The sequence below is a fragment of the Fusarium redolens genome, assembly GCF_020744475.1.
Source record: "Fusarium redolens strain MPI-CAGE-AT-0023 chromosome Unknown BKA55scaffold_2, whole genome shotgun sequence".
NCBI classification, from domain to species: domain Eukaryota; kingdom Fungi; phylum Ascomycota; class Sordariomycetes; order Hypocreales; family Nectriaceae; genus Fusarium; species Fusarium redolens.
Genome location: NW_025763665.1, coordinates 3739718 through 3765651, shown reverse-complemented (window position 1 = coordinate 3765651; position 25934 = coordinate 3739718). Strand labels below are relative to the sequence as shown.

The 25934-nt window shown below is 41.7% G+C and overlaps 9 protein-coding genes across 9 annotated transcripts; 4 read left to right on the top strand and 5 right to left on the bottom strand.

Moving 5' to 3' along the window:
• Positions 1–5432: 5432 nt before the first annotated feature.
• On the bottom strand, positions 5433–6350 carry BKA55DRAFT_534606 (general substrate transporter; the record flags this gene model as incomplete). The annotated part of the gene is made up of 1 exon (XM_046189612.1): positions 5433–6350. One exon carries the CDS (start codon positions 6348–6350, stop codon positions 5433–5435), a length of 918 nt encoding a protein of 305 aa, XP_046055659.1.
• A 1201-nt stretch (positions 6351–7551) lies between these two features.
• On the top strand, positions 7552–10060 carry BKA55DRAFT_556648 (fungal-specific transcription factor domain-containing protein). The gene is made up of 8 exons (XM_046191726.1): positions 7552–7650; positions 7706–7788; positions 7877–8607; positions 8658–8790; positions 8874–9086; positions 9135–9293; positions 9346–9523; positions 9575–10060. The coding sequence occupies exons 1-8, from the start codon at positions 7567–7569 to the stop codon at positions 10025–10027; spliced, it is 2034 nt and encodes a 677-aa protein (XP_046055658.1). The 5' UTR covers positions 7552–7566; the 3' UTR covers positions 10028–10060.
• Positions 10061–11309: 1249 nt separating this feature from the next.
• BKA55DRAFT_712581 (carbon-nitrogen hydrolase) lies at positions 11310–12454 on the top strand (the record flags this gene model as incomplete). The annotated part of the gene is made up of 3 exons (XM_046200826.1): positions 11310–11685; positions 11717–11803; positions 11853–12454. 3 exons carry the CDS (start codon positions 11310–11312, stop codon positions 12452–12454), a joined length of 1065 nt encoding a protein of 354 aa, XP_046055657.1.
• A 661-nt stretch (positions 12455–13115) lies between these two features.
• BKA55DRAFT_635098 (uncharacterized protein) lies at positions 13116–14396 on the bottom strand. The gene is made up of 4 exons (XM_046196998.1): positions 14073–14396; positions 13522–14018; positions 13315–13460; positions 13116–13238 (listed from the first exon to the last, which is right to left on the bottom strand). The coding sequence occupies exons 1-4, from the start codon at positions 14175–14177 to the stop codon at positions 13192–13194; spliced, it is 795 nt and encodes a 264-aa protein (XP_046055656.1). The 5' UTR covers positions 14178–14396; the 3' UTR covers positions 13116–13191.
• A 549-nt stretch (positions 14397–14945) lies between these two features.
• Positions 14946–16774, top strand: BKA55DRAFT_660351 (uncharacterized protein). The gene is made up of 2 exons (XM_046197553.1): positions 14946–16060; positions 16109–16774. Exons 1-2 carry the CDS (start codon positions 15169–15171, stop codon positions 16588–16590), a joined length of 1374 nt encoding a protein of 457 aa, XP_046055655.1. The 5' UTR covers positions 14946–15168; the 3' UTR covers positions 16591–16774.
• A 74-nt stretch (positions 16775–16848) lies between these two features.
• On the bottom strand, positions 16849–18305 carry BKA55DRAFT_590151 (aspartic peptidase domain-containing protein; the record flags this gene model as incomplete). Its single annotated transcript, XM_046195045.1, has 6 exons — positions 16849–16988; positions 17048–17387; positions 17470–17564; positions 17606–18019; positions 18069–18099; positions 18132–18305. The coding sequence occupies 6 exons, from the start codon at positions 18303–18305 to the stop codon at positions 16849–16851; spliced, it is 1194 nt and encodes a 397-aa protein (XP_046055654.1).
• A 729-nt stretch (positions 18306–19034) lies between these two features.
• Positions 19035–20611, bottom strand: BKA55DRAFT_556642 (uncharacterized protein). The gene is made up of 4 exons (XM_046191725.1): positions 20122–20611; positions 20042–20071; positions 19516–19985; positions 19035–19455 (listed from the first exon to the last, which is right to left on the bottom strand). The coding sequence occupies exons 1-4, from the start codon at positions 20535–20537 to the stop codon at positions 19256–19258; spliced, it is 1116 nt and encodes a 371-aa protein (XP_046055653.1). The 5' UTR covers positions 20538–20611; the 3' UTR covers positions 19035–19255.
• Positions 20612–20866: 255 nt separating this feature from the next.
• On the top strand, positions 20867–22124 carry BKA55DRAFT_556641 (uncharacterized protein). The gene is made up of 4 exons (XM_046191724.1): positions 20867–21307; positions 21360–21377; positions 21425–21906; positions 21970–22124. Exons 1-4 carry the CDS (start codon positions 21019–21021, stop codon positions 21982–21984), a joined length of 804 nt encoding a protein of 267 aa, XP_046055652.1. The 5' UTR covers positions 20867–21018; the 3' UTR covers positions 21985–22124.
• Positions 22125–22189: 65 nt separating this feature from the next.
• BKA55DRAFT_635093 (amidase signature domain-containing protein) lies at positions 22190–24139 on the bottom strand (the record flags this gene model as incomplete). Its single annotated transcript, XM_046196997.1, has 1 exon — positions 22190–24139. One exon carries the CDS (start codon positions 24137–24139, stop codon positions 22190–22192), a length of 1950 nt encoding a protein of 649 aa, XP_046055651.1.
• Positions 24140–25934: the final 1795 nt, after the last annotated feature.

Genomic DNA, 25934 nt, shown 5'->3' with positions numbered 1-25934 from the left:
TTATAATTTAAGTAATCTAATAAAAGAGAATTATTACTAGGGGAAATAATCCTTCTATAATAGGTAGAAATTATATAGGCCACATAACGTAGCTGCATAGGTCGTAATAATATAAATAATTAAATAAAGCCTAATTTCTAATAATAGGTCTAATTTATAATTAATAAGTAGCTTTATAATATTAGAAAGTAGGCAATAAAGGTACTGCTTTTATTAAAGGAGATTGGCGACCTATAAAGACGAGGGGGACGGCGTGCCGCGATATAAATAGAAGAGGGGTAATTACAGGGTTTAGGAAGAAAATATATTAAGTTTTATATAAGTTTAGTTACCTACAGTTAAAGACTATTTGCATTAGTGGCATAAAGAGGGTTAAATACGTTATAGGATATAGTATATAATAAACTTAATAGATTAGCTAAATATAAATATATTATTAATATAAATAGGGTATAAATACTTAATATATTATTAGTATAATAATCTTAAACTGGCTATAATTATAACGGTTGCACAAGCCGTTAAGCCACAGGGCAAAAGATCGGGCCATAATCGCTATGCAAGCAATTATGGGTGTGCTATAGCTGCCTTATAGAAGCCTTACAGCGCTGTTACAGGCACGAATCGTAACAATAATATAATTTAACTTAATATACTATTAATAGATTTATTAAGTAAAAGTACTTAAAGAGGAAATTTAATAAGAATTAAAGATACTTAAAGAAGCTAAAAAGGAATTTAAAGAAATTACTTAAAGAAAATATACTTAAAAGAAAGTAAAGGTTAAAAAATACTATTAAAAATAAGAAAAAGAATATTAAAAAACAATTAATAATAAAAAGTATAATTACTTAATAAAGAACCTATTAATTAATAATATAAGTTTAAATATTATAAAAGAAATATAATATTAATAAGAAATAAATAAATTATATATAATATAAAAAGATATATTATTTAAATAATTAATATTAAATAAAGACTTAAGTATAAAGCTAAAAGAATAATACTAATAATAACTATTTAATAATAAATTTATTAATAACTGCCTTAATAAAGAAGGATATAATAATAATAATTATAAATAAATATATTAAGAAAAGTTATATATTATCTATAATAAAGTATTAAATAAGTAAAAAGTAAAAATAAGAATAACTTAAATTATTAAATACTTTAAGATTATATAAAGATCTAATATTAAAATGCCTAATATTAAAGGTTTAAATTAAGGGAAAATAGCTAAATATTTAAATTAATTATAAAGCTAAATAAAACTTTATTAACTTAAAAATAGTTATATAGCTAAAACTATTATAAAAAAAGAAATAATACCTTTACTTACTATTTAATATAAAAAAATAACTTTTCAATTATAATAATAGAATTATAAACTAAGAGCTTAATTATCTTAAGGTTTTTATCTTAAGAAAAAATTAAAAAATAATATTTAATATCCTTCTTTTATATAAAGAAGTTAATATTCTTCTTAATATAAACTAGCTATAAGTATAACAGCTGCACCTAACCACTACGCCACAGGGCAAAAGATCGGGCTATAACTGCTATTATAGCAATTACAGTAGTGCATTCAGCTGCTTATCTCTTTAACCGGCACAAGGCTACAACAAGTAACTTACCCCGCTTTTTTGCAGGTACCTGCCTGGTACGTAAAGTTCCCGTCAGATAGCTTCTTCTTTCAACACCACCAAAATCATTAAAATCCTTATATAAATTAACCCTAGTAAGTCTTAATTAAAACAATAAGCTCCTAAGAGATATATATACTAGATAATTATAGCTTTAATAGCCTGCCTTTTACAGCAGCTGCTAATAACCCTACTAGCGCACCTAATATTCTGCTTAAAGAGGGCTGCAGTAATGATTTTTAACCTTTTAACCTAGAATATTATAATTTTTAAATTAACCCTCTGCCCTAGTAACTACTTAAATTATTCTAGCTTTTTATGCCTATTTCCCTTATATAGTTATAGGTCAGATATACTAAAGACTGGGTTTTTTTTTATATTAATAATGGCATTAAAGATAGCTAGAATACCCCCCTTTTTAACTACTTATAGTTATATACTTAAGAAGGCATCTCTATTATAATGGCTTATATATAGCTTAGTATCCTTATTTACCTAAGAATTTATAAGGAAATATCCCTTAAGGACTATTAAAAGGCCCCTAGCCTAGGAGATTAATGCCCCCTTTATTTATTTATAAAGTTTATACTATTACAGAAGTTCGAGCTAATTATATAATATTTCTACACTTTTAATTACACTAATCTTAATATAAGTAATAAGAGGGATTTTCTAAAAACCTTTTAAGCGGCTTAAAAGTGGTTTAAGTATATATAAAGGGTATTTATTAAGCTTTATCTTCTAGGGACTAATTTAATTATAGATAAGTATATAGTCCCTTTTACAGGCAGATTAAAAGAGATAATGCTTATTAAGGGAAAGCCTATACTAATAGGCTTTAAAATCTAGGTTATTATATAATAGGGCTACTTTCTATAATAGCTTTAGCATATAAAGGCATTACTAGTTATAGCTATAACGGTTAACTAAGAGATACTAACGCCATATAGCAAGAAGGGAAAGCTATAAACTAAAATCCCTCTTAATAATATACAGAGTATCGTGATTTATCTATTAAAAAGGCTATTAATGCAGATATATCACGTCTTTATAAATAACCTCTTCTTATCGCTGCAGCTCTTCCGCCTTCTTTAGCAGCTTAGATACAGGGCTATAGGCACGGCATGCCCTAACTGCGGCATTACTACTAAGATAAAGCAGATAAAAGAGACCAGGAAGCTTCCTGATAGCATGCCTTTATTATATAACGAGGTATATTTAATCCTAATAAAGGATAAACAGATATATATAACTTTACCTATATTTCCCTTACTAATCTATCTCTTTTCCTTCCTTCTAGGTCCTTTAAATCGCTTAGAAAGATAGCTCTATAGTGCTCTTCCTTTTAACTATACACGGCATAACCCCTCTTAACCGCATACCAAAAGAGAGGAAGTTGCCCGCTAAAAGAGGCATAAAGGCAGAGGCACAACGCCTAAAGGAGGTCTTCAATAGAGATCAGGCTAGGATAATCCCTATTCCTTCTATTGCCGCTCAGTATAATAATAAAATAAATCACGTGGATCGCGGCGATTAGATAAGATCCTATACCTTATATCAGTATCGTTTCTGGCGCGGTCCTTAGCAGGCGTTGCTTTAGTCTTTCCTCCTTGATGTTATACTTGCGAATAGCTTTATTTTGCAGAAGAAGACCCGGCAGCCTTATTAGAAGCCCTATAGTACGCTTCGAGACTAGAAAGAGGCTATTTATAATGCCATTTTTAATAAGTACGGCACCGATAGCGGCATAAGGAAGAGATGCCGTATAGGGAAGGAAGAAGACAGCGAGGATCTTAAAGCACGGCAAATTCACCTATAAAGAGATATCAATTATGTCAGAAGGGGCAAAAATTCGGCCTGCCTAGCTTGCAAAGGCTGCCGGCAAGGGCAGCCTCGACCCTTTAAAAAAAGGAAGGAAAAAGGAGGCTATCTCGAGCCCATTTCAGGAAATCAGCGAATTCGGAGGACCCGATACGGTTGCAAAGTATGTGATGTAGCGATTTGTAACAATGCTGACTGTTGGTACTTCTATCACACGCTAATTTAGGTGTGGTTAAAGGTACCGATCGTCACGGTCATTTTGATTGGCGCCCGCCCCATGTCGTGACCTATCTGTAGCCTTGTGCCGGTCAAAGAGATAGAGCCTTATAGCGCTGTTACGGGCACGAATTGTAATAATAAGTAAAAAACCTATATATTAATTATAGGATTAGCTAGGTTACTTTTTCTAGTAACCCTAATAGTAATAATAAATTAATTATAATAAATAATAAGAGATCTTAAACCCTAATTAAAAAAGATAATATAAATAAGTATAAAATAAAGAATTTACTATCTTTAATAAGAGTATAATATAAATATATAAAAGGTAAGAAATAATAAAACTACTAAATCCTAGGTTATTTTAAAACTTAATTATATAACTTAAATAAATAATTAAAACTTTAAAAATAACTTAAAAAAAAGAAATAATAAAATAAACTTAAAAATATTTTAAAGAAATATTATATTTATAAAACACTATTTAAATAAAAACTTAATATAAAGGTTTTATTCTTTATTTATATTAATAATATATTAATATTATAGCTAATTTGCTTATTTAATTATATAATTTATTTTATAACTTATTTAATTTTCTTTTTATTACTAATATTAAATTTAGTTATAACTTTAAGTCTTTAACTTTAGGTAATTAAACTTATATAAAACTTAATATATTTTTCCTTTAAACCCTATAATTGCCCTACTTCTATCCTTATAGGTTCTTAGTCTTCTTTAATACCTTCTTAGCCTGCTACTAGATATCCTTAAGCTACTTATTATATAAGCTACTATTAAGGGCCTTAAGGAACCCCCTTTCCCTCCTGCTTAGCTATATCCCTTTATATAGCTTCTTTTCTAAATCCTTAAGCTTTTACTTTTTATAAATAAAGAAGTCTTTATTAATTAAAGGGTTTTTATAAATAAATTATATAAGTAAGAGGATCTTATAATTAAAGAATATTATCTTAATATAGCTAGTATTATCTTTATTAAACTAGTCCTCTTTAATATTTATAGCTATTATATATAATATATTACCTTTACCTTTATTTTACCTAAGAGCTTCTTTAATTTTAAGGATTATATTATAGCCTTTAGTTAGATAAGGCTTATTAGGCCTAGGTGCCTATAAGCTTCTTTAGATAATAGGTATTATAATAAGGTAGCTATAATGCTATTAGTAGTTATAGCTAGAAGTTAGATTAGGTTAGATAACTTACTATATAATAGATAATTAAAGCATAATATCCTTTTAGGTAGGTTATAAGAAGAAGGTTAGGGCTAGCTAATAAGTAAGTAAGGCTTTTTAGCTGGCATATATATAGCTAGGTTTAGGCTATAATTAAGGTAGCTAATTATAATAATTTAATTTAATAAAGCCTTATTAATTATAAAGGTAATAAATATTTAAACTATATTAAACTCTAGAACTACTTAAATATACCTTTTAAAGCTAAATTATAAACTTAAAAAAATAAAATATTATATATAAAAAGTAAAAAAATTAAAATAAGTTTTTTTAAATAATAATTATATAACTTAAAAGGATAATTATAAAAATAAAAAAGATTAAAATAAAATAATCCCTAGTTTAAACTACTGCTTTTTTACTAATTTTACTTTATCTATTCTTATTTATAAGGTTAATTAGTTATATGCCCTAATATATGGATTTAATTAATTAAGTTATGACTTCAGGTCGATTTAACTTTCGCCAACTAACTTACATAAACAGACTTAACACAATTCCTTCAATTCTGACTTTAGTATGGCAAATCCCTTTCCGCGAAGATGGGTAGGCCAGATCTCAGAGCCGTAGACATAAGTCGAAGCATCCATGCAGGTGGCATAAAAGGTAAGGTGCAGATATAAGATGAAAACACCAGCCGAATTGCCTCCTTTATTTGTCGTGCCACCATAAAGAGCAACCATAATGCTTACACCAAGAAGTGAAATGGCGCAGCCAATGAGACCGGTAACCATCAGCCATTTCCTTCCAACGTAGTGAAGGAGGACGGCATTGATGGCGTTGCAGACAAGTCCTTCCGTCAGCCATCCAGCCGAGAGTGCGAGACTAGCAGAAGCACCATGCGCAAGAGCCGCATACAGTGAAGGTCCATAGTTGCTGATGACGGTCGTTCCCGTAAGTTGGCCGGCAAGGCGAGTTGTGAAACCAATCAAGGCCCTTTTTCGATAATGAGGGACTGTGAAAAGGGAAGCCCAAGATAATGGCAAGTGACGCTCAAGCTCTACCTGAGCGGAGATCTGAGCAAATTCAGCCCGAGCTGCATGGTTGTTGGGATCACTCGAGTCTCCGTAGATATGCTGCAAAATGGCCTCGGCTCTTTCGTGCTGATCGTTGTCGATAAGCCATCGTGGAGACTCGGGAATAAAGTAGACACCACATGCTAGGATGAGAGGAGGCAAGCACTGTATGGCCAACGGAGGACGCCACTGAGCTCCGTCTGCGTTGACGAAGTAAAAGCCGAATCCGACCCAAGCCGATGATGAGTATCCAACCAAGATTGAAACACCATGAAGGCCAACGAGGAGTCCACGAGCATGAGGGGGCGCAACCTCACTCTGCCAAAGGGGCACAAGCATGACGAGTCCACCGATAGCCAGACCTGTCAGAAACCTTGGCACGAGGTACATGGCCAAGTGGACAGAACCAGCTTGAAGGCCACCGCCAATGATAGCAAGTACAGCTTGCCAGAAACATAGCCTTGCATCGACCGAACTTATCAGCGACAGCTCCAAAGGTCAAAGTCCCGATGAGGCCACCACCCTGAAAGAGTCCATTGATTGCGCCAATGAGAGCGGCTGCGTTGCTGGCTGTGTCGAGACCAAAGTAATGGAGAAAGGATGGTTGGCCGAGGGTTGATCCTATGATGGCCGAACAATATCCGTAGGTAATGCTTCCAAAAGTTGCAAAAGCGATGATCTGTCGATACAGAGATTAGATCTCTTCCACTCACACAATGGAGTAGGACGTACCAGAATATTATAACCACCAAGTGGTTTGCCACGGAACTAAATGAGGGCCATGCCGTAGTATCAGAAGTAAGTTCTTGTAAAAGGTATGTACTTATATTCGGGATAGTTATCTTGCAACTTATCTGGATGCCAGGGGCGCATGAGAAGGTTCAAATACTACTACCATTGCCCATGGCTTGTATAATCCTACACTATTGCAATCTTAGCAGGGTGAATACGTTGGTTGACTGGCGTTGACCAAAGGGGGCTATCTCAATTGCTGGACATACTATTCCACAAGTAGTCAAGACAGGATAACATCTCTGGATATTGCTTACCCGGATAGAGATGGCCAATCAGCGTCCATGCTCTTAGAGGAGCGGACTCCGCCCTTGGCTACGCTAATATGCAGGGAAGCTTATCTTGGGGTAGCGCTTGTTGATACGAAGACGTACTGGATAATGCTTAACCAGAACTGCTGCTTAGCCCTTGCAGACCTATCTAAAGCACTTGGAAGGTTACATTCGGCAATGGTTTATTGGCCGTATCTATACAGTATCGCATGCATACCTCGTGGCTGCACGGCTGTACTCGGCTGGATTTAACCATGCATCTCTTAGTCTCCTACCTGTAGCCTCTCAAACATGTTGTCAATGGCACTGGACCTATTCATCTTCTTGATCATCTTACATAATAAGTGTAGATCCGGGGTAATTGTTATTGCATAGCCCTCCCATTCTTAGCGTGGAAGTTATATTCGCTTGGGACAAGCGTGAATACAGATAAGGGAACCACGAAAGTACATCACGTGTAGCGTGTAACCCCGCTCTAATACTATACTATTCGTTCAATGTGTACCTCTGCCAATCTTTGCGTGTAGCAGGATTTCTATACGATGAGATCTCAGGTGACAGTTTCTGGAAAGCTGAGTCAACGGTCAGCTTTAGCCTGCAGCACATGTCGTATCAAGCGGGTCAAGGTGAGCTTATCTTCAATTCGTAAGGGAGACCTCTTTGGCGCTAAACTGGATTTAGTGTGACTGCCAACATCCTTCTTGCTCAACGTGTAATACAGCCGGCGAGATCTGTGAATACACAGCTCAGGACAGTAATAGAAAGTAAACACATCTAGTCTCTTTTTCCATCAATAGTCGTTGACGTTGAATCATTAATAACGTAGCGCTAAGCATCTAACTATTATCACAGGCCTCCAAGCAAATGTTATGTCGAGGCGCTCCAGGAGAGGATTAGGACATTGGAAGCCCAACTCGAACGGTTCCAAAGCGACGCTGGATCTCAGGATAGAGCCCCGTTGAACTCTATTGAAGACACTTGCAGTAATTCAGAGGGTGATTCTATTCCTGACGATTCAATCTCCTACAGATCTCCGATCAGGGATACAAGCGACCGACTTGGAGCCCTCAACATCGGCGAGGATGGCCAGATCCACTACTTCGGTTCCAGGAGTAACTTTTCGCTCTTGAAAAACAGTCCTGTAGCAAGTTCAACAGTGTCATCGCATGACCTACAGAAACAGGCTGCAGATACACTAGACCAATTGAATCTTCTCGTTGAAGTATCCGATGAGTTACAAAATCATCTCTTGGACCTCTTTTGGAGGTGGCAGAATACATGGCAGTACCTTGTCGTCAAGGAACTGTTCCTCGAGGATCTGCACATCAATCACTCCGGCCGATATGCTTTACCTCTGTTGCTTTCCGCTGTCTTGGCGCTTGCTGCTCGATATTCGGATCGTGTTGAACTGCGCACAGATCCTCTTGACCAGAATACGGCTAGAAATGCATTGGCCGAACAGGCCAAGACGATACTGTTTTACGAGAGCCAGGTGCCTAAAGTAACGACAGTCCAGGCAACAGCACTACTTGGATTGCGAGAGATAGCTACTGATAAAGAGGCTCTTGGGTGGATGTATTGCGGTAAGAGATTTCATAGCTGGAATTCTAAGTTACTAACAGTGACATTACAGGCATTGCAGCGAGAATGGCCTTCAATCTTGGACTTCATCTTGACCGTAGCCACTGGGCCGATAGCGGACATATAACGAAAGATGAAGCTGAAGTTGGGACTATTGTTTGGTGGGGATGCTATGTTCTAGATAAGTGAGCTTTATTTCTCTAGCTACTATCCTTCTCCTGCTCCCTTGTTGTAGTAGGGACGTTTACAGCTAACATGGCCTTCTGAGATTGTTTAATATTGGGCTTGGTCGACCATCCACTATCCAAGAACACGAAATATCCGCCGTTCTGCCTTCCTTTGAGCATAGTGCAGAGTATGAGTCCTGGAATTCAAAATCTCCACTTGGTGAACCCATTGTCTTCCCCCGAAGTCATCAAGTCTCCAATGTGTGCGCTACAGTCCAGCTATTCAGGGTCACATCATCAGCACTAGATGAGATGTGAGTCGCATTTCTGGTCTGCTCATTTACCTACTGAAACTTCCGTAGATATAGGCCTGGCAGCCAACATGCCAAGTCTCGAATCATGGAGCTCGTTACCAAAACACATGTCAATATCATCGAGTTTCAAATAAACCTTCCAAGCTGTCTTCGTCTTCTTTCACCGTCGCCACTCGCAACCACACTACCTCACATCTACTTGCTTCAGTAAGTCCTACGATGTTACCTTACAACGCTTCAAGCACTGATAACGTTGAAGCCTCCAGATTCATGTTGCTGTAATCTTACTGCATCGACCGTTTGTTGGAGTGCAGCGAAGGACATTGGACCCTGGCAGCTTTCATCCCAGCACCGGATCAAGTCATCTTAAGGAGTGCAGTCAGTCCTCACATTCCATCAGTAACATTTTCAAGCTCTACAGTAAACATTATACTTTAGTAAGCAAACCTGCATCCGCATTGACATTGTTATGCTGATTATTCCCTCAGCGACGAATACCAATCTCAGCCATCCACTGTGCTTTCACGGCATCAATAATTCTTCTCCTCGAAGCAACCTCCACAGATTCCAAGGACCGTGACAGTGCTATAGCTTCACTCAAAGTGTTGGCTGAAGCGCTCACTGACATGAGTACTGCTTGGGCCTGGAGCCAACGTGCGCTCCTTGCAATTCGCCAATTGGCGCGGGAATGGTCCGTAAGTGAAGATGCATTTGGTGCACTTGGGATCATTAAATCAGAATGTGGGAAAGCGACTGGAGATGCTATCATTGGCACAACACAAGCACTTGATGGGGATGATTCTAGCAGTTCCCTCTGGGTAGCAGAAGGCGCTTATTGCTTTGACATGGACATTCCTTTCATGACTAGGGAAGGCTTGAACTATCAGGGATGGATTGGTACACTATTTACAGAACCGGGGCTTCCGCAAGACGCTACTTGAGCAAAGGAACTAGAAGATAAACTAAGTTCTGTGTAGTGATTATAAGCTCTTAGCCACAGGTCTTAACTATAAATAATATATCTAGCTTATTATTTAGATATTATACTATAATGCCTAACTAATTGCTATAATATAAATATTAATAAGAATAAAACCTAGATTATAACTTTTTTATCTAATTTTAAAGGTATAAAAAGCTTTAAAAAGTTTATTAAGATAATTTAACTTAGTATTATAAAAACTAAAGATTTTATAAAATAATAAGAAAGTAAGATAATAGCTTTTATATTAATAAGAGAAGTTTTTTATTAATATTATTTAAATTAAATTTATATTAATAATTATATTAATAAAATTATAATTATATTATAACTTATAATATTATATAAAATAACTCTTTAAACTTAAAAAAGCTATAAGGGTTTTTAAAAATAATATAATATTATAAATTATATTATTAATATAAAGGAATATAATTAGCTTAATAATTATATTTTTATTTACTTAATAGCCCTTAGTTATAATACCTTTACTTATATAGCTATTAAATTTATTAAGATATATTAATGTATAAGAAAAGGTTAATTTAATAAAGGTTTTAAGATAATATATATATTAGTATTATATAGGCTGTAAAAGAGAGTTAGAGTAGAAGAAGGTTTAGGGTAATTAGAAGGTCGTAGTAGTATTGAGTTTATGAGTCAATTATAAGGTTAGCAAATACACTTCTGGTTTAACACAATGGCTAGAAGATAAATAATCAGACTCTATCAACACAAAGTCGTAGAGGTACAGAAGGCAGTCGATTTTACCTGGTTATCACAGCTCAGTCCAGTTTGTGCAGCTCTTATCTCTTGAATCAACGAATGCACCATGCCGAGTTTCGGGTACTGTTGAGACGACCCAGGGGGACGTGCGCAGTGGCTTTCCCCATCGGTTCTAGATTTAGTCTCACTGAGGGGATTGGGCTTGGATAATGCTTAGCCGAGTCTAGTTGAACGCTGGTGGTTGCAAGCCCTGCATATCATTAGAGCCATAATCTGCGGGGTAAACACTAGGCTATTCTACTGTGCTTAATGGAACTCTGTTATGGATAATGCTTACCCGAGAAAGTGGGCGAGACACATGATGCCCGCTCATGGATATTGCTCCATCGAAAGGTTATGAACATTGGGGCAATAAGTATATAAGTACATACCATATATCTTTTAACGTTGGCAAATCCAAAGCACTGTCCCAATACATATTCCTCTGCATATTATCACCTGTTACTTTAACCAAAATGTCAATCCGTCAATGGAAAGCCGCCATCTGCCAAGCTGAACCATGCTGGTTCGATAAAGCCGCCGGTATCAAAAAGTCGATCCGACTCATCAACGAGGCCAGCCAGAACGGGGCATCTCTCATAGCCTTCTCAGAAGTTTGGCTGCCAGGCTATCCCAATTTCCTATGGTCAGGAACATACAGAAAGAATATGCCCTTAGTGCAGAAGTACATGCAAAACAGCATGTCTGCCTATGGGGACGAGATGCTTGAGATTTGTCAAGCTACGGCAGCGGCCAACATCTACATATGTTTTGGTTTCAGTGAGCGAGTTGGAGCTTCGTTGTATCTTGCTCGGGTTCTCATCGGTCCTGATGGCAACATTCTTCTTCATCGTCGTAAGACAAAACCTACCCATGTTGAGAGGACTATTTTTTGGAGATTCCACAGGAGATTCTCTTACTACCGTGGTGGACACTCCCTTAGGAAAAATTGGCATGTTGAACTGTTGGGGTAAGTTGATGATGCATTATGGTGATGATATGCTAACCATCATGCTTAGAGCACCTTCAGCCGCTCCTCAAGTATCACACCTACTGTCAAGGTGAACAAGTTCACATCGCTGCCTGGCCATTCAACGCAAAGTGGACTGAATCCGCTGTTGAACCCTACTCGGTCTTTTCAGAGGCCAACGAAGTCACAGCCAGTCGCATGTATGCCCTGGAGGGCGCTGTCTACGTCCTCGTAACCAACCAGCCATTATCCGCCGAAGGCGCCAAGCTGAACAGTGAGGGTCAAGGAAACGCAGACAAGGACGGTTTCATGCTCGCTGGAGGTGGTGGTGCCGCAGCTGTCTTTGGTCCGGATGGCCGACAGCTGACTGAGCCTACTGATCCCTTGTTTGACGGCCTGATCTACTGTGACATTGATCTAGATAAGATCGACTACGCAAAAACCTTGACTGATTGTGTGGGTCACTACTCACGACCTGACATGCTGCGATTGGTTGTTGATGATCAACCGAAGAACTACGTCGTTCGCGTATCTGATGGGCCGACGAATACTCCTTATCACACTGGTACAAGTGGGGAGACGTTGCTCTCTGCTCATGAGAAGTTGGATGAGCTTCTCGCCAAGAAAACTAAAAAGGAGGAGGCAAGGTGATGGATTGGCAGTTTTAGCATTTACCCGCTTGAATATGATGAACGAGGTTGGTCCAAAGTGACATTATGAGAAGCTGTCATTTATACGTAACATATATAAATCCACGAGTCTTACATAACAGATGGATTCACAGAAAACAGTCGAGCTTCAAAGTGTTAGTGAGATGGTTGTTATAGAAGCTAACAGAGACGGGACCCACGTAAAACCTGGCTGGTCAATGTCATTGAAGCTTGTAATAACATAAAGTTATGTACCTAATTAGAGAACTGATCAAGCAGATATGCTTGAGTCACGTCGCCAAGTCTCAAGCTCTTGACCGCCAGAAATAGCTCGACATGAATGGGCACCGAGCAAGGCTGAATTATCCAATTTCCCTGATTTTTGTGTGCAAGAACAAGAGTAGCAGTTGCATCATGAGTCATGATACGATAATGTATTGAAGAATGCAGAGTGAGTAGTTAAGTTTGAATTCCCTGAAGGGCTGGGTTATGATTCTTCACGTGTAATAGCGGCTTAGTGGAAACGACTCACTGTTGGAATAAAGCTTAATCCATGCCGTACACAGGTCATATAAGTGGCAAGCCTTGCTTACTCTGCTTACTATTTACTCTTTTAACACTCAAGATGATTAATTTGGGGATGCTCGGACTCATTTGTAGAAGGCCAATCCAATTAAATATATGTGACTTAAAATTCTTATGCTTAACCATTACTCTTACTTATCCTTCTAAGGCATATTAATAAACACCATGTGGACCTCCTCTACCAATTCGGCCATATAAAACTAAACAGTATGTCAGAATATCTCGTTGCTTCAAGAGTAACTACTGCCAGCTTCCAATTATCTGACTTCTACTTACCATCCTTGTTTCTCTCAATTTGGCGCAAACCATTTAGAGCACTGTTCAATAGGTCATTTGCAGCCTTGATATGGCCCAAGATTGCCTCTGTATCCTTGTAGGCAAATGGATACTGTTGCAAGTAGTTCAATCGCTTCTCGGCGGCGCTAATAGTTGGTTAGTCAGTTAGTGTTCAATCGCCCTTTCTTTAGCAGAATTGACACTCACTTGATGGCAGCCCTCACCCATCTTTCTTGTAATTTATATATCTCCAGCTGATCTTCTTCATTCGCGCGGTTATAGTTGTGGTCAAACTTGGCTCTCCTTTCGAAGACAGCCCTTTGGCACTCAATACTATACGTAACCGCCTGCTTGTACTCTTCATAGAGGACAATCATAGACGGGGAATTCAAGGCCTGCTGGTACTCTGCATCGCTCACTCTCTTTGCCCTATGAGAGAGCCGCTTTCTGAGATCAATCAACTCCTCAATCCGCTGACCCATGTCTTGAATCTCGTATCTGAGGGACATCAATCCATCCACGACCTTTTGACACGAGTCAGCAGACATTATAGACGGCTCGTATTGTCTGTTGGATTGTGCATTGGAGCTACTGCGGCCAGAGCTGCTAGCAGTACGACTGGAAGATATTCCTCGAGCCTCCAGATGTCTAGGAAGGGGTGCAACCCCAGCGTTCCCGTATCCAGGGCGATAGGTTTCTGCAGGCTACAAGTGGTTAGAATGTGACGGAGAGTAGACCTGGTCAGCAGCAGAACTTACCCTCGTTGCCATCTCCAGTTCTTCCATTCGTGCCTGAGTGATGGGACCCCTTCCACCTTTGCAACGACTGCAAAGATAACCTCTGGTGTTGCACGAGTGGCACATAGCTACAAGTAAATGAAGATCGGTTTAAGGTGTTTGGTAGTATAAGTGGAAGCTCTTTCGAAGAGGCAAAAAGAAACGTGATGAGAAGCAATATCGTTAATATATTGCAAGAAATAGGAAAAATACAAGGTGGAATAGATTGGTGCTGATCTGTACTGCTTTAATGGCTTGATGATTGTGCTTGTCTTGTATTAAATCAAAGATAGAAAAAGAATTCTCTTATATACTCAATGAGCTTCAACTACTGACTATCTATAGTTTTGACGTGACTCTGTAGGAGCTGATTTTAGTAACATGTTGGTTGAATAATGGCCGTTCCCACTGGTCTCTAGAGTTTCAGGCTTGATCTGTATCGGCCGGGGCATGGTAGAATGGCCACTAAGTTGGTGTACTTCTATATCAGGACCAACAAACCGTTACCTTCGGCGGGAATATTATACCTGCTGGAGGGGCTGGGAGACCTAACGAGGTCTTCATCTTGGCATTTAGACGCGATGCGTATTTGCTGGTAAAGTTTGAGAAGCCTTGCCGCCTTGGGATATGTGTTAAAAGTGGATGAGCTTAGGTAAACTTGATTTGGGGAACCATTCGTCAATGTTACAGGGTGCCCGACAAACACAGCCTCGTATCATGGATCTGACTGTTGCAATGGGTGCTTGTGCTGGGCGCTAGCATACTCGATTTGATTGGTTGGTTTACTCGCTCCGAGCCGCGCGATTTCTGAAACACGAAACGCCACCCTGACCACGCGATTGTAACTTTCGGGCAGTTTATGTTATCCACCATTGACCTTTCTACACTCACCAACAGTCAACAAATAATCACAAAAGATCATCCGTGTTAGAGAAGACGACGCTTGCCTAAGATTGGAACGCAAACGCCCTGCTGAGACTGCCCCGACACACAATCGCGAATGTAACCTCGGCATCAGTCGGCAAGTTCATCAGACAGCAGCCTCCAGCTGCCCGATATCTCTGAATTATCTTCCGGAATGCAGAGACTAAAGAGATTCTTTTTGAAAAGATACCCAAGGCTGCGTCATGAGCCGCCTGTTCCGGAGCCTACCCCGACGATTGCCCCGGCTTCGCCTTCAGCGGGTGCTGGCTCATCTTGTCGTGGAAGCATCGACCTTTCCAGAATTGAGAGATTACCTTTTGAGATCCGGAATGAGATATTGCTTGCCGTAGACGCCATCGCCGATCTTTCATCCTTGGTGCATGCCTCGCCCACCTTTCATCAGCAGTATCGACTTGACCGAGCTTTCTGGCTATGGCATTGCTTGAAACAGGAATTAGGCGATGTACTTATTGATGCCTACAATGTCAACCTATATAACACACATGAGTTTCGGTCGACAAGAACCCGCGAAAAAGTGCTGCTATACGTCGAGGATTATAAACTACACCGGTCCGGGGGAACCGAGTCACTTTCTCAGCAACCGCCTGAGGACGATGTCATCCGCATCGTGTCTTTTCATGCCTCTGTCATCCGTACATTGCTTCAGCATTATATTACCTGGACTTGGGCCAACTTGGACGGTCTGTCTGAGTTTAAAGAACTTAGCAGAACAGAAGGAAGGCGCATCATGCGTGGCTTGTACCGCTTCCAAATCTTCTGCAGCCTCTTCGGCGCGGCACATGGTGGTGGCGGTTTCTACCACGATGATGGGCTTCTTCAACCTGAGGAAAGACTTCAGCTACTTCTTGACGCTTTCGAGGCTTGGGAAATTGAAGAGATCTTATGCATCAATGTATTTGCGCAAGCCAAATACCGCACCGTGTTTGAACAGGTTGAATGGGACTTGCATCCGGATAACCCATCGTTCGACGACAAACGAACAGGTCCGCATACCCCACCCGGGGCTTTCCACCTGGCCAGTGATAGTAAGACTCAAATCTGTATTCAGGAGTGCTTGGCTGACCTTGTTGAAGTGTTTGCAGACTATTATAGGAACGGGGTAGTCTCACGAGGGCTGCCAGTCCTATTTGCCGCCTTTGAGATCCCAAGTCATTCCGAACTAGTAAAGCTAATATCAAGTGAGATTGTTTCAGTGGTAGAAGATATAGTCTCCGAAACAACAAGACCTTATCACCAAGAGACGAGGCGTGAGAACCACTATTCTGATCGCGACAAAGCACAGGACAACCGAGAGAAAATGAGCTTCGATGGCGAAAAATATGACTCTCCTCCATTTGCCTGGGTTGTCTTCTGGAAAGAGTTATATAGCAACCTCTATGGCGATTTCGTACCACCGTCATTTCGTCACTGGGGATATGTTATGTGGGACAAGAATCGCTTAGCTAACACTGATGCTGTTGCCATCCTTGACCAGGGGTGGAAGGCCATGTATAATAGGCTCAATGACGAAGGGGAGCCGGAAGATCCCAGGGATGAGATGCTAGCTTATCATTGATGTGATGGAGAAGAGACAGCGGGACCTTGGGTTTCAAGTCCATAAGCCGGTTGCCCAAAAGAGGAAGGGGTATGCAGCTACAGGTTGATGAACTGCCAGGTGTATAGAAAGGCAAGTTGAGAACTATATAAAATAAACTAATACAACAATACTAAGGATCTTAAACAGCCAGATCCCACTAGGCCCTCAATCATCAACCTCTATTACACAATCTTACTCTTATCTCTGCCATCTACTCACACCATCTTGGCACATTGCTTAACAGCCTTTAAGCTCAGGAATAGCGTTAGGTCCGGAACCAAATGCAACTAGTTTTTGACCGCAGTTCGCTGGTGGAGCCAGCGCAACCTGCTTATTGTCGAGGTCGAAGGCAAGATAGGCGGCTTCCAAGAAAGGTTCTGTTCAATGTATCAGCAGATATTCACAGAATTCTGTACAGAAAACAAGGCCAACTTACGTCCCAGAACTAGCTGTCCTTTCCAGGTGGTCAAAACACCGACCCAACAAGTCTTGCCCTTATCAGCAGACTGTGTGGTGATGATCTTGTTGTAAGGGATCTTGATCGTAACATCGCCGAATTGGAAGTCCCAACTACCAGGCATGTTACGCTTCTCGCAAGGCACGAAATAGGCGTCATTTCCGTCGTTCACCGCGCCGAGGGTGTTGTAGAGAGGATCGACAAAGGAATGGCGGAATCGGAGGTACTGGTTCGAGCTGTCGAGGAGGAAGACCGAGTCGTTCTTGTGAACTTGGTAGCTGTGCACTTCGCTGGCGTGATTCTTCCCTTTGGGGACAGTCTGACGGAGCCCGGTGAGAACAATCGAAGGTCTGAATGTCCAAGGTTAGATCAGTATTTTCTTCAAGGTTAGCGTCGAGTACTTGCCCAAATGTGCCAAGCTCATCCTTTACCAGCGGCCTTTTTACAAGCTTGCCCTTGAATTTACCTGTGTCAATGCCACCAAGAATAACTGATGCTGTTATCAGGCAGAGCGTTAGCAGCTGGTACTGTTCACACGACAGAAGGACTTGCCTGGCTTAGAGCCGTGGTTGTGTAGGTCAACACTATAAGTACGGCTTGCAATGTCTCTTTTTGCAACGAGGTTGTCCAAGAAAGAGCTGTAGATCTTTCCAGGCTTATATCCGTGTTCCAGATTGGGGCCAAGTCCAAGTCCGCCGATTCCAGAGAATGCATCCTTGGAGGGGTTGAAAAGACCAAAGATTTGTTTAGGGATGCTAACTCCGGCAATTCTAAACGTGTCCCTATGAAAATCTAGATCAAACGTGAGGTTACTTGGCGGATATGTTGTTGGATCGCCATAAGAGATTGCCGTATGGCCCAAAACGGGGGATGAGGTCTTGGATTTGTTGAGCTGGTAGTACCCATCTTTGCAGCCATCACATTCCACGAAAGTCTTGTCGGAAATAAACCCTAGAAGCATTAGTGAAGAGAACAACGGTGGCCAGCACGAAGCTCATACAAGTTGTCGATTTGGCTATGTCCAGATTCAGCTTCATTTTCTGGGGGGAGTGCCAGCCGCCACTTCAGCAAGATATGAATTATAGTCATCTGAATTATCTTTAATGAGAGGCAGGATATGCAGTCCAGGAGGCGATGGGTTCGATTTTCTTGCGTGGCCCCCGGGAGTAGCGACAGCTCCTTGTGCAGCATCCAGCACAAGGATAGGTAGCGCTGTAAGCCAGTACTGGTGGACCATCTTGAAGTAGTTTGGAAGGGCAAAGAGGCACAAGTGAGAATGAGGAAGAATAGTAGGTCAAAACAGAGGATATATTCCCTTAATAAATAATTACTTAGAGGATATACTTTGTACTATTATTATCATTTCTCGTATTTTGAGATACATGTAAATTGAAGAACCTTAAATCCCTTTCTTAAAGCTTAACGGCATATCGGAAAACTCGGCGTCCGCATGCCAGTGGAGTCCAATTTTAACAACAGGGATTCACAGAGGGCAATGCACTACTTAGCATCTGCAAAATGCGCCCTGACGGCAAACTTTAAACAATGACATTCAGTGAGTTCATGCTTCAAGGCCTCTTTTTACTTGCCCATTTCCATCGCTTGACTAGCAAACGGGTCACAAAAGTTCTTTCTTAGCTTAGTGACTAGCTCGATCCAGTGGCCGGACCAGCCCATGAATTACCGTCATGGTAACATCTGGCACGGTAAATCTCAGCTTCCATCGTTCTAGAACATGAGCCGCACTTTCTTAGAATGTATGGACCGAGGGTTTGGGGGTGAGATTCCGGCGAACTTGGCCACGATCGGACAACGTCTTGTTAGCTACTTGACAATAAAAAGCTTATTCGATACAATCGGGTGTTGGATTTGTTTTTATAACAGTAGTCACTTGGGAACAAGATTGCCAAAAAGGGTTCTCGGGCCGGGTCAAGAAAAAGTTAAGACTCCCCGTCAGAATTCGACACATGGTTCTCGGCAGTTCAAAATAGCGAATTGAACCTATAAGAAATTTCTGAACTCTGTTTCCTTCATCACATACTATCTAAAATGTTTACTTTAGGGCCTGAGAGCCCATATATTTATGTCTCGCTAGCCATAAACCCGCCAAAGGTTTGCTCGGCATATTGAGTCGCCTCCTTCATTATCAGTCACAGCAACATTACAAGCCCCGGATCCCATCACTATTTACTTGGCAGTTTCTTGTCCCGTTGCAACCGGGCTTGGTCCACTCTGCATCTCTATATCCTCCTCGACTGTTGCTGACAATCGCCCAGTCCATGACCTCCTCACACGCCTCGCTTTGGCTTCCTCGAACCTGGCACGCTCTTTTGCCTGCTCTTTGCTAATGGCTTCATCTTGACGCTGTTGCTCAGACTCGCTTAGTTCTATTAAACAAATTAGCAAACATCACTATATATTTCACTTTCTTCATTGCCAACACTTACTTCTACCTGTGGCAATCTGTATCTTTATTGTAAAGCCAGTAGCTTGTTGAAGAAAGTTCCTTGCTCCTAGAACCACATCGCATGGACAGTTTGGAACTACCAGAAACATGTGATCTTTCATCTCTCCGTTCAGCTGTCGTGACCATTGTAATTTGACGCGGTATCTTGGAGTGTATTGTGTGCCATCGAAACCAGTGACTGGCTCCTGTTCGTGCTCCGGGATGGCAAGGAAACTTTCTTCTTGAAGTCCGAGTACGTCCACTAAGAACTGCTGAGAAACATGATCGATATCTGCGCCAGTATCTAGCTTCAGAGTTGCCGGTACAGCTCTGCGCTCCTGGTTTGGGTAATCTGACAGATCCTGCGCTCGTATATAGGCAATGACAAAGAAATCGTCTCCTTGGAGCTCAACTAAATCTTTTGCCGACGGAGCACCCGCAAACTCCTCGTCTAGTCGAGCCATAGCCGCTCTAGTTAATAGTAATCAGCGTTTAGCAATAATAGAGCGAAATGGATAAATACTTACGTCATATTAAGCTGTATATGCATCTTGATGCTAAGGCCCTTGAAATTAGTCTATTAACACAGAGCAGTATATGAACTCACTCTGCACAAAGATCTCTGAGCATGAAAACCGAGCCTCTGTAGAGCCTGAAAGCTTTCTTCCATTCATCTTCATTCAGCGTTGTTTTGACTTTTCGAAACGCTGTCTTTGCCGAGCTCTTGGTGTAGATGCCACGACCGAGGTCATTTGACCAGAGGCTTTCGCCTAAGATATCCTGGTGGGCTCGGCAGAGCTGATGCGCATTTCGGATTGAGGTGGGCAGCTCATCCGCGACATATTCAATAAATTCTTCGCTTTCTTCAAGTACCCCATTTAGTAGTTTGATCTCTTGCATGTGGAGATTCAGCTCAACTTCAATGGCCCGGACTCTGTTCATCCAGTTGAAAGTATTCCCAGTGAGCGTCAACACAGCACTGAAGAGGGAAATGAAAATAGTTGCGATGTATAGAGCGTCCATGTCTCTTCTCCTCTTGCTTGACAGATAGGGATAGTGTAAACGCGGAGCGTCTTGCGGAAGTGATTAGGATAAAAGAATGAGAAAGAAGGGTAGGCAGAAGTATAAGAAAGTCAATGAGGTACCTCTATTGCCGCCTCATTTTCAGCCCGCATGTTTCAAGACATTCTCAGCTGGGCTTTCCTCAACCAATACCTGTAAATGGATCAGAGCCTGATTCACCTCTGGTGGTAAGCCAAGAGAGTTGCGTCAATTTTTGTCCAATAAGAATTATAAAGGGTCGCGCCCACGAATAAGAGAGCAAGGCATTCTGGAATCACAAGTATAGATAACGCCTAACAAGTCAAGGGCTGCTACAAAAGCGCTGACAACCCCGCTAAGCTGAAAAGCAGGCTCTGCAACTTTATTTCTCAAGACATATCTTCTCTCCGGTTTAAAAGCCAGTTCTCGCGATATCACAAAAATTAAGCTATTTGACGACGACATGAACTACCAACCTCCATCGATATACGTGCGGTTAGCACGTATGATGAGTGGTGATAAGAATCTGGCTATCTTTCGACGTTTTGATGATGCAAATATCCTATGTTTGCTTTCACTGCAGGCCGAGATCCTCCAGTTACGAAAAGAGTTCCATTGGGAAAACTCGCTTGATGAGACTGACGGAACAGAGGAAGAAAAGAAGTATGGAAGGAGCTTCTATGACAGCCAAAAGAACAACAGTGCCCAGCATCAGATCCTATGTCAACTACAGGAAAAGCTGACGCGGTATAGTATGTTCAAATAGTGAGATATATATATAAAACCTCTAATCAAATTTCATAGATCGGTTCCTTGCGCAGTGTATGTGTTGGTGGCTCAAAGTACTTCACTTACTAAAAGCCTGCCAGATTCAGAAATGAGCCAACTCCAGAGTCCAAAGAAGTCTCAGCTGAGAAGCCTGAGAAACTGGTTGGCTATGGATAAAGGCGGAAAGAACTTCCAAACTGGAGAGGAGATCAACACTTGGGCCGGAGATGGAATGGACGATCCTGACCTTTATGTGACGTTGCAATCCGGTGCTGAGGACGACGATCATTTTACGCGAGGTATTATGAGATTTGTCGCTGGACCGTTTCATCGTAGGTTTGGCCAGAAGATGAGAATGGGCCAGGTAATCGATGAAGAGAGCGGCTATGTCACGTATCGAGACGCTGGCATAATTCGGCTCACTAGCATTATTGTTACTGTGATTGCCGCCATTCTCCCTCCTCTCACCATCTTGGCGCTTAACAGTGTACCGACCACAAACAAGAGAATCGGAATCACGGTCCTGTTTACAGCTGTCTTTCAGCAAAGCGAAACGAGTCGAAATTCTTGTTGCAACTGCAACGTAAGTGAAATCCTAGTCTAAGACTTTAAACCCACGACGAGCGTACTGACCTTGTCTTTCTAGCTTTGCTGCTGTTGAAGTTGTTTTTATTGGTAGTGCTTTATCTGGCAGAGAATAAACTTAGATTATACTCAACCTTACTACAAGTTAATAATTATATCAGTATAAAATTTACATAGATAAAAGCAAATTGATAGTTATATTAAACTTAATTTAACCTTAATTAAAGCTATTATCTACAGTATGACTCTCTAAAGAATCACTGGCTTGATGTATATCCTACTCATTCTTTGAATGGTTGCTTTCCTGTGTCTACAGAACTCAAGACGCCTTTGGCAACCAGCTTGTTAATAAGGTTTAACAGCACAAAGTCGCATCCTCTCTTGGCAACGATATTAACAGTAACTGGCATGACCTCCTCCTGGAACGTGACGTTGCTCTGGTAGGTAGCCTGCCCAATGGGAACCGTGATATCTACGTCCCCAAAGTAGGATGAAACAGTTGAAACAGCCTTTGGACCCCGAGGATCGACAGGTGATGCAGCTCCTGGGGAATCATTCAGGTCCTTTTCGCGAAAGGACGGGAGACCGCCTGTGCCGATGTCGTATAGCAAGATGGACTCGGAGCAAGAGCTGTTTGTTGAGAAGAGGACTTGTTTGTGCCAAAGAGCTGCATCGCGAGTACGGTTTTCCATTGCAGACTTGTAGCTGCTATCGTCCGCCACTGCATTGCGGAAGAATGATCGATAAGGCTCATCAATAGGAGGGAACCCGGGCTTGTAGTTGGCAATCAGTGGATCAGCCGTTTCTGTGATCAGGTCATGAGTCCAGAGAACGGTGAGATCGTCGAGCATGCCCTGTAGTGGTCGGTCCAGCGTCTTCTCAATGGTCTGCGTCAAGTTGATCTTGTCGACAGTGACATCAACAGCATCCGTCACATCATCCAGGAACTTTTGAAGAATAGCTTCAGCAGCCGGATTCTGCATTGGCAGATGATCAACAGGATAGAGGAGACGCTTGGGGAAAGTTTGGACATCAGGCACGGACAAGGCAGGTAAGCCATTGATCGATGTGTCTTGATGAAGGGAAGGATCGTACCAGGCCTTTGCGAACTTGGCCCAACTAACCGGATCGCGGGAAAAGACTCCGGCAGTATCCGTGTTGAATGCATTGGTGACGATGTTATCCATGACGATCATTCCTTGGGAGGGTCTATTACCAAAAATGCCAGCAACGGCAGCAGGTTCCCTGATAGACTTGCCGGTGTCAGTACCAATAGCAAAGTCAAGCCAATCGTACGCGGCGATAGAGCAGGCACTTCCAGCAGAGGATGCGGAGCAGGTCAGAAACGTATCTCCACGGGGGTTGCGAGGATAAATGACGTCGTTCCAATCCCAAGGACTCTGGGGTGAAGCGAACTGGGCTGTTTTCTGCTTACCGACCACTACTCCGCCCAGATCGATAATGCGCTGGAGTGCTGGAGCTGTCGTGTCGGCCTTTGAGTGAAGAGAGGCGTACGCTAGACTACCAGCCGTGGTCTGTATGCCCTCCAGATCGTAGATGTCCTTGACTCCAATTCGCTTCCCAGCGAGAGGTCTGTCATCTTCGATACTGTAAAGTCTTGAGGGTACAGGGATAGATGGAGCGCCCCATTCCGAATCGGAATAAGGTAAAGGACGGTAGCCATCTCCCGATTCATATGTTCCAACCATGAATGTTCTGTAGGTATCGACATACAACCGGAAGACTTTGCTCAGGCTGAGGCTACTGCCGTCTGCAAGGCCAAACATGGGGCATGGGGTCAAGGTAGAATTGCCGCAGAGACTCGGGCCGCTCTCCCCTCCATAGATGACAGTTGCGTTGAGACTGTTGAAGTAGCTCGCGACTGAGGAGTCAAGATCCCCCTCATCGCCCGCACTGACAAGAATGGTATCGAGAAAGGCCTCCGAGAAAACATCATCTTGCTCCAATGAACTCTTGATGACTTGTTCGAGCTCATCAGCAGTGGTATTAGAAAGCAAGCCGGAGATATAGGTAACAGGTCCGTGAGCAGGATCTGAGGAGTATGAGATGGAAGAAACGATATCAGAGGTGACTGCGAGATACTGCGAGTCATCTACTGAGAAGATTTGGTCTTGATTATCCAAGAAAAGTGAAGAGGATGAAGTGTTGGAGGCGGTGAGGGCTGCAATGCCGGTAGGCCAAGGCAGTGCAAGAGTGTACGTAGAATTCATGATGGTGAATTTGTTATGGAATTATTTCAGTGTCTTTGAGATGAATGTATTCGACTTAAATATTCCCTTTCGTCAAGATCGGACTATTATTTCTCTTTATCTTTTTTCCGTCTCAATAGTCGACCAACCAATAAGAGTCTTTTCTCCTCTTTTCTCTTGTCGCTCGGCTAGTCATACCCCGGTTTAATTCCTCAAATATTAACAACAAGCAGGCCAGTGCGTCTCGTCGAGCCCAATGTCTCAAAATGTCAACATATATCGCAAGGTTGTATCCGTATATTTGCAAAAGATAGGTGGCCAGGCTCATCGGCTTAACGAATAATAATGCACCATAGCGCCTTCAAAGTTTACAGGGGCACGTACAAGGACCTATCATCACGTCATATCACGTTGACAGGCTCTAGCTGATTGGATGACAGGTGGGGGATAAGACTCCGAGAGTAGTATCATCGGTCGAAGTCGAGAGTGACAGTTCTGAATGAGACCCCTTGTCTATCAAATTTTGATTTTTCCTCGTTCTAGAGCCATTATGCAATGGGTGTCATCAACCTTTCTACCCACTTCACGAGAATCAGTAACATAGGATTGAGACAGTGCCAGCCAATCGAGTAGAAATCCACTATCAATTTACCATCTCCGTTCAATCAGTCTCGGGCCGATAGAACTAAATCGATCTTTGCATAGAACAGAACATAAACTTTTCGAGGATCCATCACCGTCCCTTTCATCTCTAAGGAGCAATATCATCTTCTGTAAGAGGAAATGTCATTGACGCACCGGTATGGATACTCGAGGCTATCTGGCAATTAGTTTGACTTGCCGCCCTCCCGCCCGCCCGCACGGGAGCTAGGCAGCGGTATTGCTGCCGGCTTTCCGGCCGAATGGAAAGTGATTCATAGTCAACAGAGGAATTTCATAGCTAATTATCGAGTAAGAGACCAAAAGATGGTCCCTTTACGGCAGAAGGGAATGTAAACTATCCCTGTATATATCTATTCATCCTTGCGTCAATACTACACTCCATACACATTTATATTTTTCTCTGCACGGACGGATGAAAATCTGTCCATCTCCCGCCTTGCCAACTGGGATAAGTTCTCAGATCGGGAAAGTCGAAAGTTTGGATGGATCGGTTGATTTGTGTAGTGAGCAAGCGAGGCTGGCAGTTTCAAGACAGCAATTCCCGCTTTGACTCAAGGGCGCACAAAACCCATCTGACAGATATAGAAATGGTGCCACTTAACTCGATCAGTTTATGGACATTTCGTTGGGCATCAAGGTGACGTCCTCAGGTCTTTGTCGGAATGCTCCTGTCATCAAAGGCAAGGGTCTATCAAGGGAGTTCCTCATATCACACCGAAACATGGTTTTGCAGTTGGGGACCTTGCGACTGAGTTGTTTTCCCCAGCTGACAGGTCATTTAGAAATGAGTCTCGACCAGGGGAAACTTTCTATTTTTTTTTTTCTCTTTTTTTCACAAATTGGTTCTTAGATATCCACCTCGCATAGGTATTTCACGTTATCATTCCGCAAAAGGTCACTTACGATACTTTCTCACAGCGAGAGGAATCCATGAAGTGATAATCAAGCATACGAGGAGGTTTTCATCCGGCTCAAGGTACTTGCCCACATCAGTCGGTCCTGGCTTAGTCTAAGTCAGCTTTCTGGAATAGAGCCTATGGCCAATCTCGGCAGTTGAGGTGAAGGCTTGATGGCGAGGTAAGACGCGCGATGCAAGCGTCAACTGTCAGATCTATCAACCCATTGCAAACTACTTCGCCAGTAAATAGACATC